This window comes from Vespa crabro, chromosome 2, assembly GCF_910589235.1.
Source record: "Vespa crabro chromosome 2, iyVesCrab1.2, whole genome shotgun sequence".
Lineage (NCBI taxonomy): Eukaryota > Metazoa > Arthropoda > Insecta > Hymenoptera > Vespidae > Vespa > Vespa crabro.
The window spans coordinates 105,591-118,917 of record NC_060956.1 but is presented as its reverse complement, the minus strand read 5'-3'; the positions used below and the strand labels follow the sequence as shown (position 1 = coordinate 118,917).

The following is a 13,327-nucleotide window of genomic DNA, read 5'->3' as shown; positions in this document are numbered from 1 at the left end:
GGGAGAAAACGAAAATAAATCTCTCTTATTTCCGAATACAATAAATTCATCGGACGATAAATGTCATTCTCAGGAAAAGATGTTTAATTCTAGTAGAGAGTCCTTTCCTATTTCTACAGTAGTATTATGTAGTGACGCACGAGAAAAACAGAAGGTACTTAAACGACCGTGCGAGAAAGATCAATTTTCTGCTGAAAAAAATACTTTACTTTGTAAAAAGAAAAATACGTTCCATAGAAACAATAAAATATTTATGCCGATGACTGAAAATATTTTTCAAGAGACTGATAAAACAAATATAAATTGCATTAACTATATAACGTCGAATCTCGATCGCACGGAAAATCAGTATCGAAGGAATACTGTCGGATTAACGTTCTCAAAGATGAAAACTACAAATAACGAAGATTTATTAATTGCTCCAATGTATCAATCATTTTTTTGCAATCTTATTACACCTGATTTATGCATCGACGGCAATAGAAAAGAAGATGTCAATGCGAAGGATAAACTTTATACCAGTTATAGCGAGGATATGATGAAAATAGTAAATCATAAAAGTGAAATGCGATTATTACAAGTATACCATCCTAAAATTTGTTATTTATGTTCTAGTAGAGAAAAAAAAAGAGACATAAAAGGATCAATGAGCGCCATACGTTATAGCAGGTCTACCCAATGCGTATTCGACATAAAGAATAATAATTCATATTTGCACATATCACAAAGTAAACGTAACAATAACCAACGGTATGACGTTAAATGTTCGTTTGAGGATATTAATTGTATAGGTATGCCTGAAAAAAGATCGTGGTTAATTAAAACGTCCGAAGGAAAAGAGAATAAACGATGCATGGAAGATGGTTGTGATTGTAAAATAAAATATTCCTGGCAGATTATAGGCACAAGTTCGCAAACTTCCAAAGTTTTGCTACATAATGATCTAGAAGAAAATCAAAGTCAATATTCCAATCATAATGATAAATGTTCAACGTATAAATGCGAGATCAAATACTCTTGGCAAATTGTAGGTACTGGAACGCAGGTTGCATTGCAAAATAGCAATGATACGGATTATTGGACCGGAGTTATATTTTCACCGAATATTCATCGAAATAGAAAAAGCTTCATTGATGAGGAAAAGAAAAAGACAGGCAACGACATTGATAGGTGCGAATTACATGGATGCAAACAAAAATGTATAATTTTAAATAATCAATGTATTCAGACGCTCGCCGAGAAAAAAACTCAAACTGACATTCTTGACTGTAATGTAAAATATTCCTGGCAAGATTTAATTCTACGACATCTGTGAATTAAGCATATGAAGAAAATAATTATAGTAGACAATGTAGTTCCTGTAGTATTGTAGATGTTGTGCCGTGGTCGTGGATCGATAATTGGATTTTTCCAACCTTTGGATATATTAATGTATATAGGAAAAATGAGCCAGGCGATCAGTGCGAAGTCTAGCGACGAACTAAACGAAGCACGCTACACGTGCAATCAAAATATTTTCATGAAATATTGTGAAATAACAAAGATAAGAGAATGCGACTGCACTGTTACTAATACTTTTAAATATTTCCTCGTACATTATATACGATTATTACATTCGTATTTATCTATTTTAAATTTACAATGTCCTTGTCCGTACTAATTGAGTTTCTACTGCATAACCTGAAAATATGTATTATAATGTAAACGTTAAATAGCAAATTTGAAGATAAAGCGACAAGTGCCGTTCTAAGCAACAAGTAAGTACACATTTATAATATGTAAAATGAAATCATTCGTCTTATCTTCAACCGTAAAATATAGAAATAAATTATATCGCCGTACGAGTTAACTCTCTATTAAGAAACATTAATATTTTGTTGTCAACTTACAGATTATGTCGACAACGTACACAGCATTTATAACTGGGGTTGTGATAGCATCGCTGACATGGATATTGAGCTTATACCTTTACTCGACGCTTTCCCACAACGAAGGAAATAAGAATATTTACTCGTCATCAAATTTTTTACAAGTTTTAACAAAGACCAAAACTTTTGATAAAGGTACCATAATAATATCTGATAAAGTTAATGGACTCTTATAATGTTCCGACAAAAATAACTTACATATACATATATATATATATATATATATATATATATATATATACACACACACACATACCCACGTACATATCTATATATACTTCAATAGGCATGAATAACTATGAAAACAGCAACAAGCTGCTGCATCATTTACAAGCAGTTTCGCTTAAACCTGCCGTTTCATTGAGCAATGGTAAGATCTTGTATGTGTACCTGCGCCCTTACAATAATACAATAGAAATTATATATTATTATAAATTGAATACTTACACTTGAGATGAGTGTGGGTGTATGAACACACGAATTATATTAAAAATATATAACATGATACGACCAATTTCTTTAGGATTGGATACTTTAGGAATGGTGAGGAATTTGGAAGATCAAGAGAAAAGAAATGAAGGATATAAAAATTATTCTTTTAACATCTTGGTATCGGATAATATTGGCTTTTACAGAGACATATTAGACACAAGAAATGAATTGTGTCAAACGCAAAAGTATGCAAATAATTTGCCAAACGCTAGTATCGTTATTTGTTTCTACAACGAACATTATACAACGCTCATGAGATCTTTGCAATCTTTGATCGTAAGAACACCAATGTCATTATTACATGAGATTATTTTAGTGAATGATTATAGCGAGAGTAATATGTTACATGAAAAAATAAAACGTTACATCGATAACTTTAACGGCAAAGTAAAATTATTTAAAACTGAAAGGAGGGAAGGATTGATTAGAGCAAGAATGTTTGGTGCGAGAAAGGCAACAGGGAACGTTTTAATATTTTTAGACAGTCACATTGAAGTAAATAAAGAATGGATAGAACCTCTTCTTTCGAGAATAGCATATTCAAGGACTATTGTACCTATGCCAGTTATCGATATTATAAACGCAGATACATTCCAATATACTGGGAGTCCTTTGGTCAGGGGAGGTTTCAATTGGGGACTGCATTTTAAATGGGACAACTTACCCGTTGGTACATTGACCAATCACGAAGACTTTGTAAAACCTATCAAGTAAAAAGACTTTTTTTTAAATATGCATATATATATATATATATATATATATATATATATATATATATATATATACACATAAAATACTGTGTAATCTGAAATAGATAGGCATATTATATTACCAACAGATCGCCAACTATGGCAGGAGGATTATTTGCTATCGACAAAACATACTTTATGGAGTTAGGTGAATATGATCCTGGCATGGACATTTGGGGTGGTGAAAATCTAGAGATCTCCTTTAGAGTAAGATTAAAATGTAGTAATGTATATGTATAATAGTTGATGCGAAAATAATACTGGAATTACAAATACGTCCCTTTATTTACAGATATGGATGTGTGGTGGAAGTATTGAACTTATACCATGTTCAAGAGTTGGCCATGTTTTTAGAAGACGCAGACCATATGGCAGCAACGAACAATATGATACAATGTTAAAAAACTCTTTACGCGTTGCACATGTATGGATGGACGAATATAAAGATTATTTTTTAAAAAATGTTAAAAAAATAGATTACGGCGATATTTCCGATAGAGTTGCTTTGCGACAAAAATTAAATTGCAAAAGTTTTGCTTGGTATCTCAAAGTAGTTTATCCCGAATTAGTATTGCCGGATGATAATGAAATCCAATTAAAGGACAAATGGTCAAAGTTAGATCAAAAGCCAATGCAACCTTGGCATTCAAGGAAGAGGAATTACATTGATCAATATCAAATAAGACTTACCAATTCCACATTGTGTATTCAAAGTGAAAGGGATATCAAGACTAAAGGTTCGAAACTCATTCTAGCTCCGTGTTTAAGAATTAAATCACAGGTAAGAATTAGAAATAAGTAAATGGGTGTACGTTAAATAATTAAACGATGCAACATCAAGAATTTGATCTTTATTTTGTGTAATATTCAAACAGTAGCTTTTTTCGTGTACGTAGATGTGGTATGAAACGGCAAAAAATGAGTTGATACTTGGACAAGTGCTTTGTATGGAAGGTGGAGGGAAGATACCGAAGCTTGGAAAGTGTCATGAGATGGGTGGAAATCAAGATTGGCGACATAAAAGCTCCGTAAGTATTTTTCTTTCCTTTTTACAAATTCCCCATGCATCATAGTAGATATAATTAATGTCTAATGAGAATAAACACGTGGATTAATATTCAGAATGGCACACCTATTTACAATATGGCAATTGGTACGTGCTTGGGAGCCTTACGAGCAACTAAAAAGGCAGAAATTATCATGGATTTATGTACCAAGTCTGATGTGTCGTCGATGTCTTGGGATCTTGTTCGTTCTAAAATAGGACAGAAAACAATCAGATGACACGTAAACGGTCTTTTTAAAAGATACATATAACGCGTCTGTAAGTTATAAATTATAAAGAGATACAAATCATGATGTTTAAGAAATATCATTACATTATTTTTTACAGCATATCAAATCGTTTGTGAATATAGCAAAGGGGAAGCGTTTAGACGTCTGTTTGACCGATATTCAATGGAAACACGATCGATAATCGATTTATCTTTCGCATCTATCGTAACTGATAAAAGGAAAAAAGAAAAATAAGTATTAAAAAGTATGAACAAATTTGTAAGTGTATTTGATAAGTTTATTACAAAGTTTATTTCCGTTTAAAAAAATATAATTGAATATGCGTAAAGATATATTGCCCTTGCAAAGTGATCTTTCTCTTACGTTCCATTTTTTAAGTCGACTTCTATCCGACACCGATACAACATTAGATAGACTAATCTATTGCTAAGGTCTACATTACAATTCGTTTTTCAAGCTACCGATCAATGCCCTGCCCACCCATAGATAAATATGTAATAAAGTTATGAAACAAGTTTTTTCAATAAATAAAAATTTATGTCCATTCGTATTTTAATAATTAAAAATTAATTAGCCCTAAGGCGCTACAGACAAATTCAGTGCCAGTCGGCTTTCATTGTAGCCATGGCATTCGATGTCTTAATACCACATTTATTAATAGTTCCTACTTTGTAATAACAATAATCTCTCTAATTCTTTCCTATCGTTCAATCTGTGATTACCAACGCAAATCTCCAAAAATTGTTGTAAATTGGATAAATCACTATTATCACTATACAACACAATTGTTAATGCATAACGCCAAATTAAATACTCTATTTCATTGGAATAATCTAATAAAAATGGAAATAGGTGTTGTATATGCTTCCAATTTTGTTTACCTAAATGTGACCTAATCTCTAACATAAATAAGCTTTTGGAGAATCCTGTAAGTGATACGTAATCCGATTTCTTTTGTAATGGCACGCTTGTGCAGCGATGTGTCATTTTCTGACACTTATCGTTATTCTTATTATCCCAACTTCGCTTCTTATTATTCAACCTTGTTTGCAGAAGTTCAACAGCTTTAACCTAATTTTTGTAAAAGTCCCCAAAACGTAATGCAACAGATTATAATATACCGACTATTAATAACTATAAACGAATTATCGAATTCATAATTACCGTGCTTTCTTTTCCAGCCAAATACACGCGAGATTTTCTCTTGTTTTTATCTGACATTTTGCACGTTTATTATCTCTCTTCAAACATTAGCCGTTTGACAAAAACTTTTATATAATGGAAAATATCACGTCAATGGAGAGTCCGTTGAATATCTACTTTATACGAATGAAAATCAGATTAGTCAATTGAAAAAGTGGCAAAAGGGCATTAATAATAACAATATTAATCATTTACAGGATCAGCCGATCGAGGCAAAGGAGGGAAAAAATTACACGTTAGCGTAGAGTAGTAGCCGTACTACGGTTAGGTTAGAATGGACGCGACCACGTATCGTTAGGCATAGCTTATGTCACGTGACGCAAGTAACGCAACGCAACGTAGAAGAATAATGGCGGAGTTTTAATGTGACATTCCTCCTCACGAAGGAGATTAATTTCGGCAATGTTGCTCGTAAAAAACTTTTAAGATTAACTATTAGGTGGCGCTTCAAACGGCATGGATTTTGCCTCCTTATCTCGCTTATCGCCGCCAATTTGCGTTAAATGTTTCTTATCAAATGATATCTCTTAGCATTTGTTATTAATTTCCCTCTGTAATTCTGATTGATCTCGACATAAATGAACATTTTCATATTCGCGATCTGATAATCCTCGCGATATGGCAAGTACCTTTTTATACTTTGCTTATGGCAGCAATTTGTTAATGAAAAGAATTCACTTCAATAATCCAACAGCCGTGCGAAAGGACATTGGTCGCTTAAAAGTAAATTGAGCATATTCATTCTTCCCTTTACATTTCTTTCTATACGCGTCTATATAAGTATAAACGATACCTGTATATACGTTTCATAGTATGCTCCAACAGTTGCAAATATATAAATTCTTACAAATATTTTAGAATTACAGGCTTGATTTTATAACGTACACAAAAAGATGGGGTGGAGCAGCAGCTACGATAGTTCCTACAGAAAATTATTCTGTATGGGGTGCAATTTGGGAATTGGATATATGTAATCTTTCTACGTTGGATTCTCAAGAGGGTGTTATGGATAATATATACTTTCCATTAATGGTTAACGTTGAAACTCCCAGTGGTACTGTTTTAGAATGTAGAGTATATCAACAATGTAATATTCCAGCAAACTATATAAAACCAATGTTCCTGCCAATCGAGAGGCGACCATCGCCTCTTTATTTGTACGTATTATTTTATGACAATTCACTTTGATTTTATCACTTATTCATAACTTATTTCTATATACCTTATATTATTTTAGAGAAACAATTATTAAAGGTGCTCAAGAGAGCCAACTTCCCGATAATTATATACAATTTTTAAAGATGATATCGCACAATGGATTTAAGGGAAAATGTGAAATTAGGTAAGATAACTTTCACACGATATTAAACACACTTTCACTATATAGTTATTTATGAACTTATTAATTTGCTAATGACATCCAAGGTCACGACAATTAAATGACCGGTTTTTATATTTTATTATTACTTTCCGTACTGTTTCGTGATTTTCTTTTCCTCTCTCTTTCTTCCTTAAAATGATCTTTCAGCCTTATCATCATTTTTATACTATTTAAATATACCTTTTATCTTTTATATTACCATTATGATAAAAGTCTATCAGAACTATATCTTAGCTACAACTTTCTCTTATTATTTTTTCTCTACTAATATGCAAATTTACGTCACAGCCTATCCTTGAAAGAAGCTTAACATCTGTGACTCTACATCTTTGTGTAAAGTTTTGAGGGTTTGTTCGGCCATTAATAATTCTGAAGCTTCCTGCAGAATTAACTTATCTGAGGTATAATAGGGAATTTTTATTTTCGCAAGCATATATTTGTTTATCTCTGTAATTATTGCAAATAATGGACAAGGATTTACATATATATATATACACACACATATGTATATGTATATATATATATATTTATAAAATCTATGTATAATATTCTGTGTGCATGCGTGCGTGTTTATATATACATATAGCAAAAAGTAAGCGATAAACTTAATTAAAGTATCACTCTTGTCTCATAATTCATATATATTTCAGGCCACTTTTTTTCTAATACATCTGTGTTTCATCTTAGAATTGTAAAACAAAATGTAGTCTTTAATAATGGAGCAAGGAGTGGTTAAGTTAATAGTCAAAGTATTATTTGTACCCATTCGTATCTATTACTTTTTAATTTACATATAGCACATATACTTTTGCACATTGAACAGTTAAAATATTAGTATATACACACATACAATTTATTATTTTTGCTTATGCATTTAATTAATGAAACCCTTTTATTTCATTGACAAACTTATTCGTATGTACTTGCATTCAAGATACTGCAACGCAAGAAGCAACTGCGATTTCACTCGTATTCATCGTCTTTAATGTATTTAAGATTATTGTTAGGGTGCTGTTAAATCCCTTAATGAATCCTTTAAAAATAATCCACATAAGATTTGAACAATTTTAAACAGAAATATGTCAATAAAGATAAATAAAATGTGATTCTAAGTATGTATATATATATATATATATATATATATATATATATATATATATATATATGTGTGTGTATATATATATAAAATAATTATTTTTGTAAAATACGAATCTTACCACATACAATAAAATAGCCTGTATATATTTTATATCGGAAAAGATTATACCCTGATCTATTTATATTAATAAACGTGACGTATCAATTTGAAATAATATTAATAATCCATGTGCATTTATAACATTATTATCAGATAAATGAAAAATTTTGTCATAGTACCTTGGCATCGTATCTCATAATTCATTGAAATCATTTTTCAAAATCCCGCCATTTTTACTTAGTCTTTTCCTCTAGCATATAACCGGACAGATGGGTGAAATAAAATAAAAAGATATTATTGGGAAAATTTGAAATGATGATCTCCGAGTTTAAAAAGCGATAGGGCAAATAAAATGATTCATACGATTGAAATATTTTGGTAAGAGTGAGCGAAGAACGAAGCGACAAATCCGTGGAAATACGACTGGGTTCGAGGCTTCATATAAATACAGCCATATTCTTCAAATTACCGGCAGTCATTGCGAGAATCTTGTGATGTAGAGTTCTTCGATCAACAAGAAAAAGAATTGAGAAAGCATTCACTTTGGCCGAGAATGCCGGTGAAAGTTGATGTAATTCCACCGCCGCCTGCTAATTCGAAGCAGCCGGGTGTTACAAAATCGTTGCTCTACAACGGTTCGCGCTTTCAGGGATCGCAAAAGTCGAAGGGCAATAGTTACGACGTTGAAGTTGTTTTACAGGTTAGTTGTTCGTTTTTTTCTTTTTTTTTTTTTTTGTTCTTTTCTTTTTTTTCTTTTTTGGAAATTACACGACAAATTTATCGAAGCTTTATTATGTGCCTTTAAAAATTTATTTTATGCGTGACCTTGTTATTTCATCCTTTCTCTCATCGTTAATTTAGCACCTCGTTTCTAAATGGCAAATCGAACGAGAACATTGTCAGCAATTAGTAATACATGAATTCTTTGAAGCAATCTCATATTAATGCCTTAAATATATTCTGTTTTTGGTATATTGTTTCAATACATTGTTACTCTAATATCTCCTTAAGATATATCCATTACTTTTGTGATGTCAATTTTTTTTATTACCCAAAGATATCAATGTTGACAATCCTATAATATAATGTTATATTTCAAATATTTACTTTGACAAGTACTAATATTATTACAAATAATGAAGTTTATCCAGTCAATGATTCGTTTGAAATTTTATGATTTTATATAAGCTTGAATCGTATTGATGTTTTAGCATGTGGATGAGGAAAACAGCTACTTATGCGGTTATCTTAAAATAAAGGGTCTTACAGAAGAATTTCCCACATTAACTACGTTCTTTGATGGTGAAATTATTTCCAAAAAATATCCATTTTTAACTCGTAAATGGGACGCGGATGAAGATGTTGACAAGAAACATTGGGTTTGTTTTTCTTTACACACACACACACACACACACACACACAACGCGCGCGCACGCACACACACTCTCTATATCCTTTTTATCACATGATCTTAAGACAAGTTTACCAAGTATAATTATAAATTTAATCTATTTCTTATTTTTCAGAGTAAATTTGAATCTTTCTGTCAATATGCCAAAACTTTTAACTCCGACACATTTGATTACGAAGCACTAAAAGGGACAGATTTTGTATTTATGAGATGGAAGGAACATTTTTTAGTTCCTGACCATACTATCAAAGATATTAACGGAGCTTCATTTGCAGGCTTTTATTATATTTGCTTCCAAAAGTCTGCTGCAACGATTGAAGGTTTTTATTATCATCGAAGTTCTGAATGGTAAATTGATATTATATTTATTTATGAATACTTTAATACATTTTAGTTCTTTTAATGTCTTGCTATAATGAAACTATAAAGTGTAAGATTTTAAGAAAAGATTGTTAGATCGTAAGATCGATCAAAATCTTTCAGATTTTCACTGCTATTATAATAAGAAAAGCATTCTTGTGTCTTTATATATACATTATTAATTTAATGAATATATTTATTATTAGATTATTTATTTATCATTTTAGGTATCAATCATTGAATTTAAGGCATGTTCCAGAACACAGTATACAAATTTATGAATTCAGGTGAAATCCATGCTTTTCCTATATTACCTCTCTAAATTCATATTTTCTCTGTCCCAGCATACAGATCTCATAAAAGTCCCCTTGGTCTTAAAATTTTCTTCATATTTGTATAAGATATCTATTCATTTTATATTTAAGTATGAAAATCTGGTTAAATTTGAGTTATGTCGACTATATATCTCTACTGCTACTATACGCGCGCGCGCGCGCGCGTGCACACACACACACAGACACACACGCGCGTACGCACTATCGCGCGCGCGTGATACATACACACGATACTTTTTAATTCTGACATATAATATACGGTATGTACCATATTGTTCGGTATATCCAACATTTTTGATCATAATTATAAATATGATGAGTAGAGTGCCTCAGTGAGAGATATTTAATTAAAACAATTATTTATATAGATATTCATTGTGTAAGGCACATTATTAAAATAAATTAATTGATACTTTTTGTCAATTAAAACCGTTGTTGTTGATTATTTGATATTCATATATTCTACAACGAAGATTAACTTCTTTGTCATTGTTGCATGAAACGATCTTATAAGATTCTGGTACGTTTATTGTTATTTAATCTATCCTTTTGAAACTTTTAAAAACAGAATTAAATTGTAAGATAATAATGATATAATATATATTATATTATTACTAATATTTAGAATATACATAGAATGCCTATTGTGCAATTTCGTTTTTATTGTAAGTGGTCTTATCTTATCTCTTTTAAACGTTAAAACTTCGTAACTTCATAAATGAGTGCTAATTATGTCATTAATGTGGAAGCACATAATGTCATTTGTACAATATGATAATTATATCATTATATTATATGTCTGTATTGAGATATCTTGTTTTTTAATAGATTCTATATTATTATTTCCTCCTTTTTTTTAACAAATAAATATCTTTTATTCATTATTTTAGGGGTATTTATGAGATCTGCTTGCTTAAATATGTCACTTATGATCATATTGCAGTGAAAATGTTATATTTCAATTGTATTTGGATGAATAACATCTAATGTGTGAAGAAGCCAAGGAAAGCTATTACATAAGAAGGAGTTTAATTTCAGTAATTCAAAAAATCCATGCGTATGATTATTAGAATTTTTGTCAATCCGTGCTTTATTGGTATAAGGATGGTATGGCAAGAAGGAAAAGGAAAACAAAACAGAAAGACATATGCATATGTATATGCATATGTATGATGTATATATATATATATATATATATATATATAATAGACAAACACGTACACGTACTCGCATACATATACATACACATGTGCGTACCTATGTATGGATATGTATATGTACATATATCGTTAAAATCTTTAAATGTGTCAGTGAAAAAAGGGTGTATGCATCTGTATTACAATGTTGATTAAATATTTCAATCATAATGCAGACACTAATAGAACATTTCTTTTATTATCAAAATGAAATATTAACCAATGCTATTAATGTTTTTTTTTCCTTTATAGTTTGCATAGAACCTTGACGATTAGTAATGTTTTTTGTAAAGTATTTCTCTTTTGTTACATTTGGAATTACATGCATATAACAAAATTTCTAATTACTTGTTACTCTTTATAAAAATATTTTTAAAAAATGGTATCAACTTGAGGCATTTTCCAATTACAAAAACACTATATAATCATACTTGTTAAAAATCTGCAATTATTTTATCATCGTCGATATGTCATATGTCATGTGCCTTTTAATTGGAAAATGCCTCTTTTATCTTATATTCTTCCACTTTTTAAAGTTCTTTTGAAAGATCATTTTCTGATATAAAAATTCCCATTTTATGCACGATCGCAGGGAGTGTTTTATTCTTTACAATTGTATTTAGAAGGTGCATTTTTCAAAAGTAACAATAACAAATTGTATTATGTGTACGTAATATGGCATACGATATTTGTTTTTAAAAAAATCCTCTATATTAGAACCAATAGGTAATTACAAAATCCATAAGTTGCAAAAAATGTATACCTTAAAACATTTTGTGTTATTATTTCTAAATACTTTATTATTGTTACTATTTTTTTCTCTTTTTTTTTTTCTTTTTTTCTTTTTAGAGTGTATACTGTTGAAAACGAATATATCCTAAAAATATTAGACCCACATTGATCTTATTTGACGCAATTATTTTTATTATTTTTTATATATTTATTTTAAATATATATATATATATATATATATATATATATATATATATATATGGACACACGCATACACACAGATACACACATCATTTTTCTTTTTCTTCTTTACAAAATCTAAATTTTCATATGGGATGATATATGTCAATAAAAATACGTAGAAAATCCTTCAATTTCTCCGTTATTAGATCAACATTTTATCACTTATTTTCTAGTTCTACATACAATAGATATATGGATACTCCTTGTATCTAAGTGATTATTGCATACGCTTTTAAAAGGTAACATCGTAAATCACTCATAAGATGCGAATTGAATAGATTAATATCACGTGTCAGTAAGATTAATATGATAAAAAAATGATTTATTTAAATATTTGTATTTTATAAAATTGATGTGTAATTTGTTTCAATGCTTTTAATTTAATTTAAGCCATTTATGTTTAAACACATAGAAAATATTTTTTTGTATTATAATTATTTTAGTATTCCTTGTGTGTGAATTGCAATGTTAAATGAAATAATCAAAAATGAAAAATAATTCGACCGATAAAAATCTGTATACGTAGACGTAGTGCTACAATTTCATTGTTAAACAAAATAATTCCAACTAATGCTATTATATAAACAAAAATTAGTTTCTAGCATAATAGTAGAAGATTATAATTTTTTAAATGTATAACAGAGTGTTATGTGGATTATCCCGATGTAAAATTGCCCATAATTTTCACAAAAATTTAATAAAAATATATCTTAAAAACTATTTTATTATTTATAATCGCTTATATCATATTATTTTATTAAATAAATACTTTACACACAGACGTTTCTATCGAATTTTTTAAT

The 13,327-nt window shown here is 29.8% G+C and overlaps 4 protein-coding genes across 10 annotated transcripts; 3 read left to right on the top strand and 1 right to left on the bottom strand.

Moving 5' to 3' along the window:
• The first annotated feature begins 1,483 nt into the window (after positions 1–1,483).
• Positions 1,484–5,009, top strand: LOC124433113 (polypeptide N-acetylgalactosaminyltransferase 35A). 2 transcript variants are annotated; one of them, XM_046982740.1, is made up of 9 exons: positions 1,484–1,757; positions 1,892–2,063; positions 2,215–2,298; positions 2,452–3,130; positions 3,259–3,376; positions 3,462–3,950; positions 4,066–4,197; positions 4,292–4,493; positions 4,563–5,009. In XM_046982740.1, exons 2-8 carry the CDS (start codon positions 1,895–1,897, stop codon positions 4,451–4,453), a joined length of 1,833 nt encoding a protein of 610 aa, XP_046838696.1. In that variant the 5' UTR covers positions 1,484–1,757; positions 1,892–1,894; the 3' UTR covers positions 4,454–4,493; positions 4,563–5,009. The 2 variants fall into 2 exon arrangements, with proteins under 2 accessions (XP_046838696.1, XP_046838697.1); XM_046982741.1 differs by lacking the exon at positions 2,215–2,298.
• LOC124433117 lies at positions 4,711–6,004 on the bottom strand. Of its 2 annotated transcripts, none has more exons than XM_046982746.1 (3): positions 5,864–6,004; positions 5,630–5,781; positions 4,711–5,536 (listed from the first exon to the last, which is right to left on the bottom strand). In XM_046982746.1, exons 2-3 carry the CDS (start codon positions 5,684–5,686, stop codon positions 5,120–5,122), a joined length of 474 nt encoding a protein of 157 aa, XP_046838702.1. In that variant the 5' UTR covers positions 5,687–5,781; positions 5,864–6,004; the 3' UTR covers positions 4,711–5,119. The 2 variants fall into 2 exon arrangements, with proteins under 2 accessions (XP_046838702.1, XP_046838703.1); XM_046982747.1 differs by having other exon boundaries at positions 5,630–5,784; positions 5,864–5,993.
• A 6-nt stretch (positions 6,005–6,010) lies between these two features.
• LOC124433115 (gamma-glutamylcyclotransferase-like) lies at positions 6,011–8,636 on the top strand. Of its 5 annotated transcripts, none has more exons than XR_006944436.1 (5): positions 6,013–6,391; positions 6,527–6,825; positions 6,906–7,010; positions 7,338–7,450; positions 8,502–8,632. XR_006944436.1 is itself a non-coding variant. In XM_046982744.1 (4 exons), exons 1-4 carry the CDS (start codon positions 6,287–6,289, stop codon positions 8,506–8,508), a joined length of 516 nt encoding a protein of 171 aa, XP_046838700.1. In that variant the 5' UTR covers positions 6,011–6,286; the 3' UTR covers positions 8,509–8,636. The 5 variants fall into 5 exon arrangements, 3 of the variants coding, with proteins under 3 accessions (XP_046838700.1, XP_046838701.1, XP_046838699.1); XR_006944435.1 differs by lacking the exon at positions 8,502–8,632 and adding an exon at positions 7,700–8,364; XM_046982744.1 differs by lacking the exon at positions 7,338–7,450 and having other exon boundaries at positions 6,011–6,391; positions 8,502–8,636.
• A 135-nt stretch (positions 8,637–8,771) lies between these two features.
• LOC124433114 (glucose-induced degradation protein 4 homolog) lies at positions 8,772–13,244 on the top strand. Its single transcript, XM_046982742.1, has 4 exons — positions 8,772–8,947; positions 9,459–9,626; positions 9,774–10,006; positions 10,246–13,244. The coding sequence occupies exons 1-4, from the start codon at positions 8,801–8,803 to the stop codon at positions 10,307–10,309; spliced, it is 612 nt and encodes a 203-aa protein (XP_046838698.1). The 5' UTR covers positions 8,772–8,800; the 3' UTR covers positions 10,310–13,244.
• The last annotated feature ends 83 nt before the right edge of the window (positions 13,245–13,327 follow it).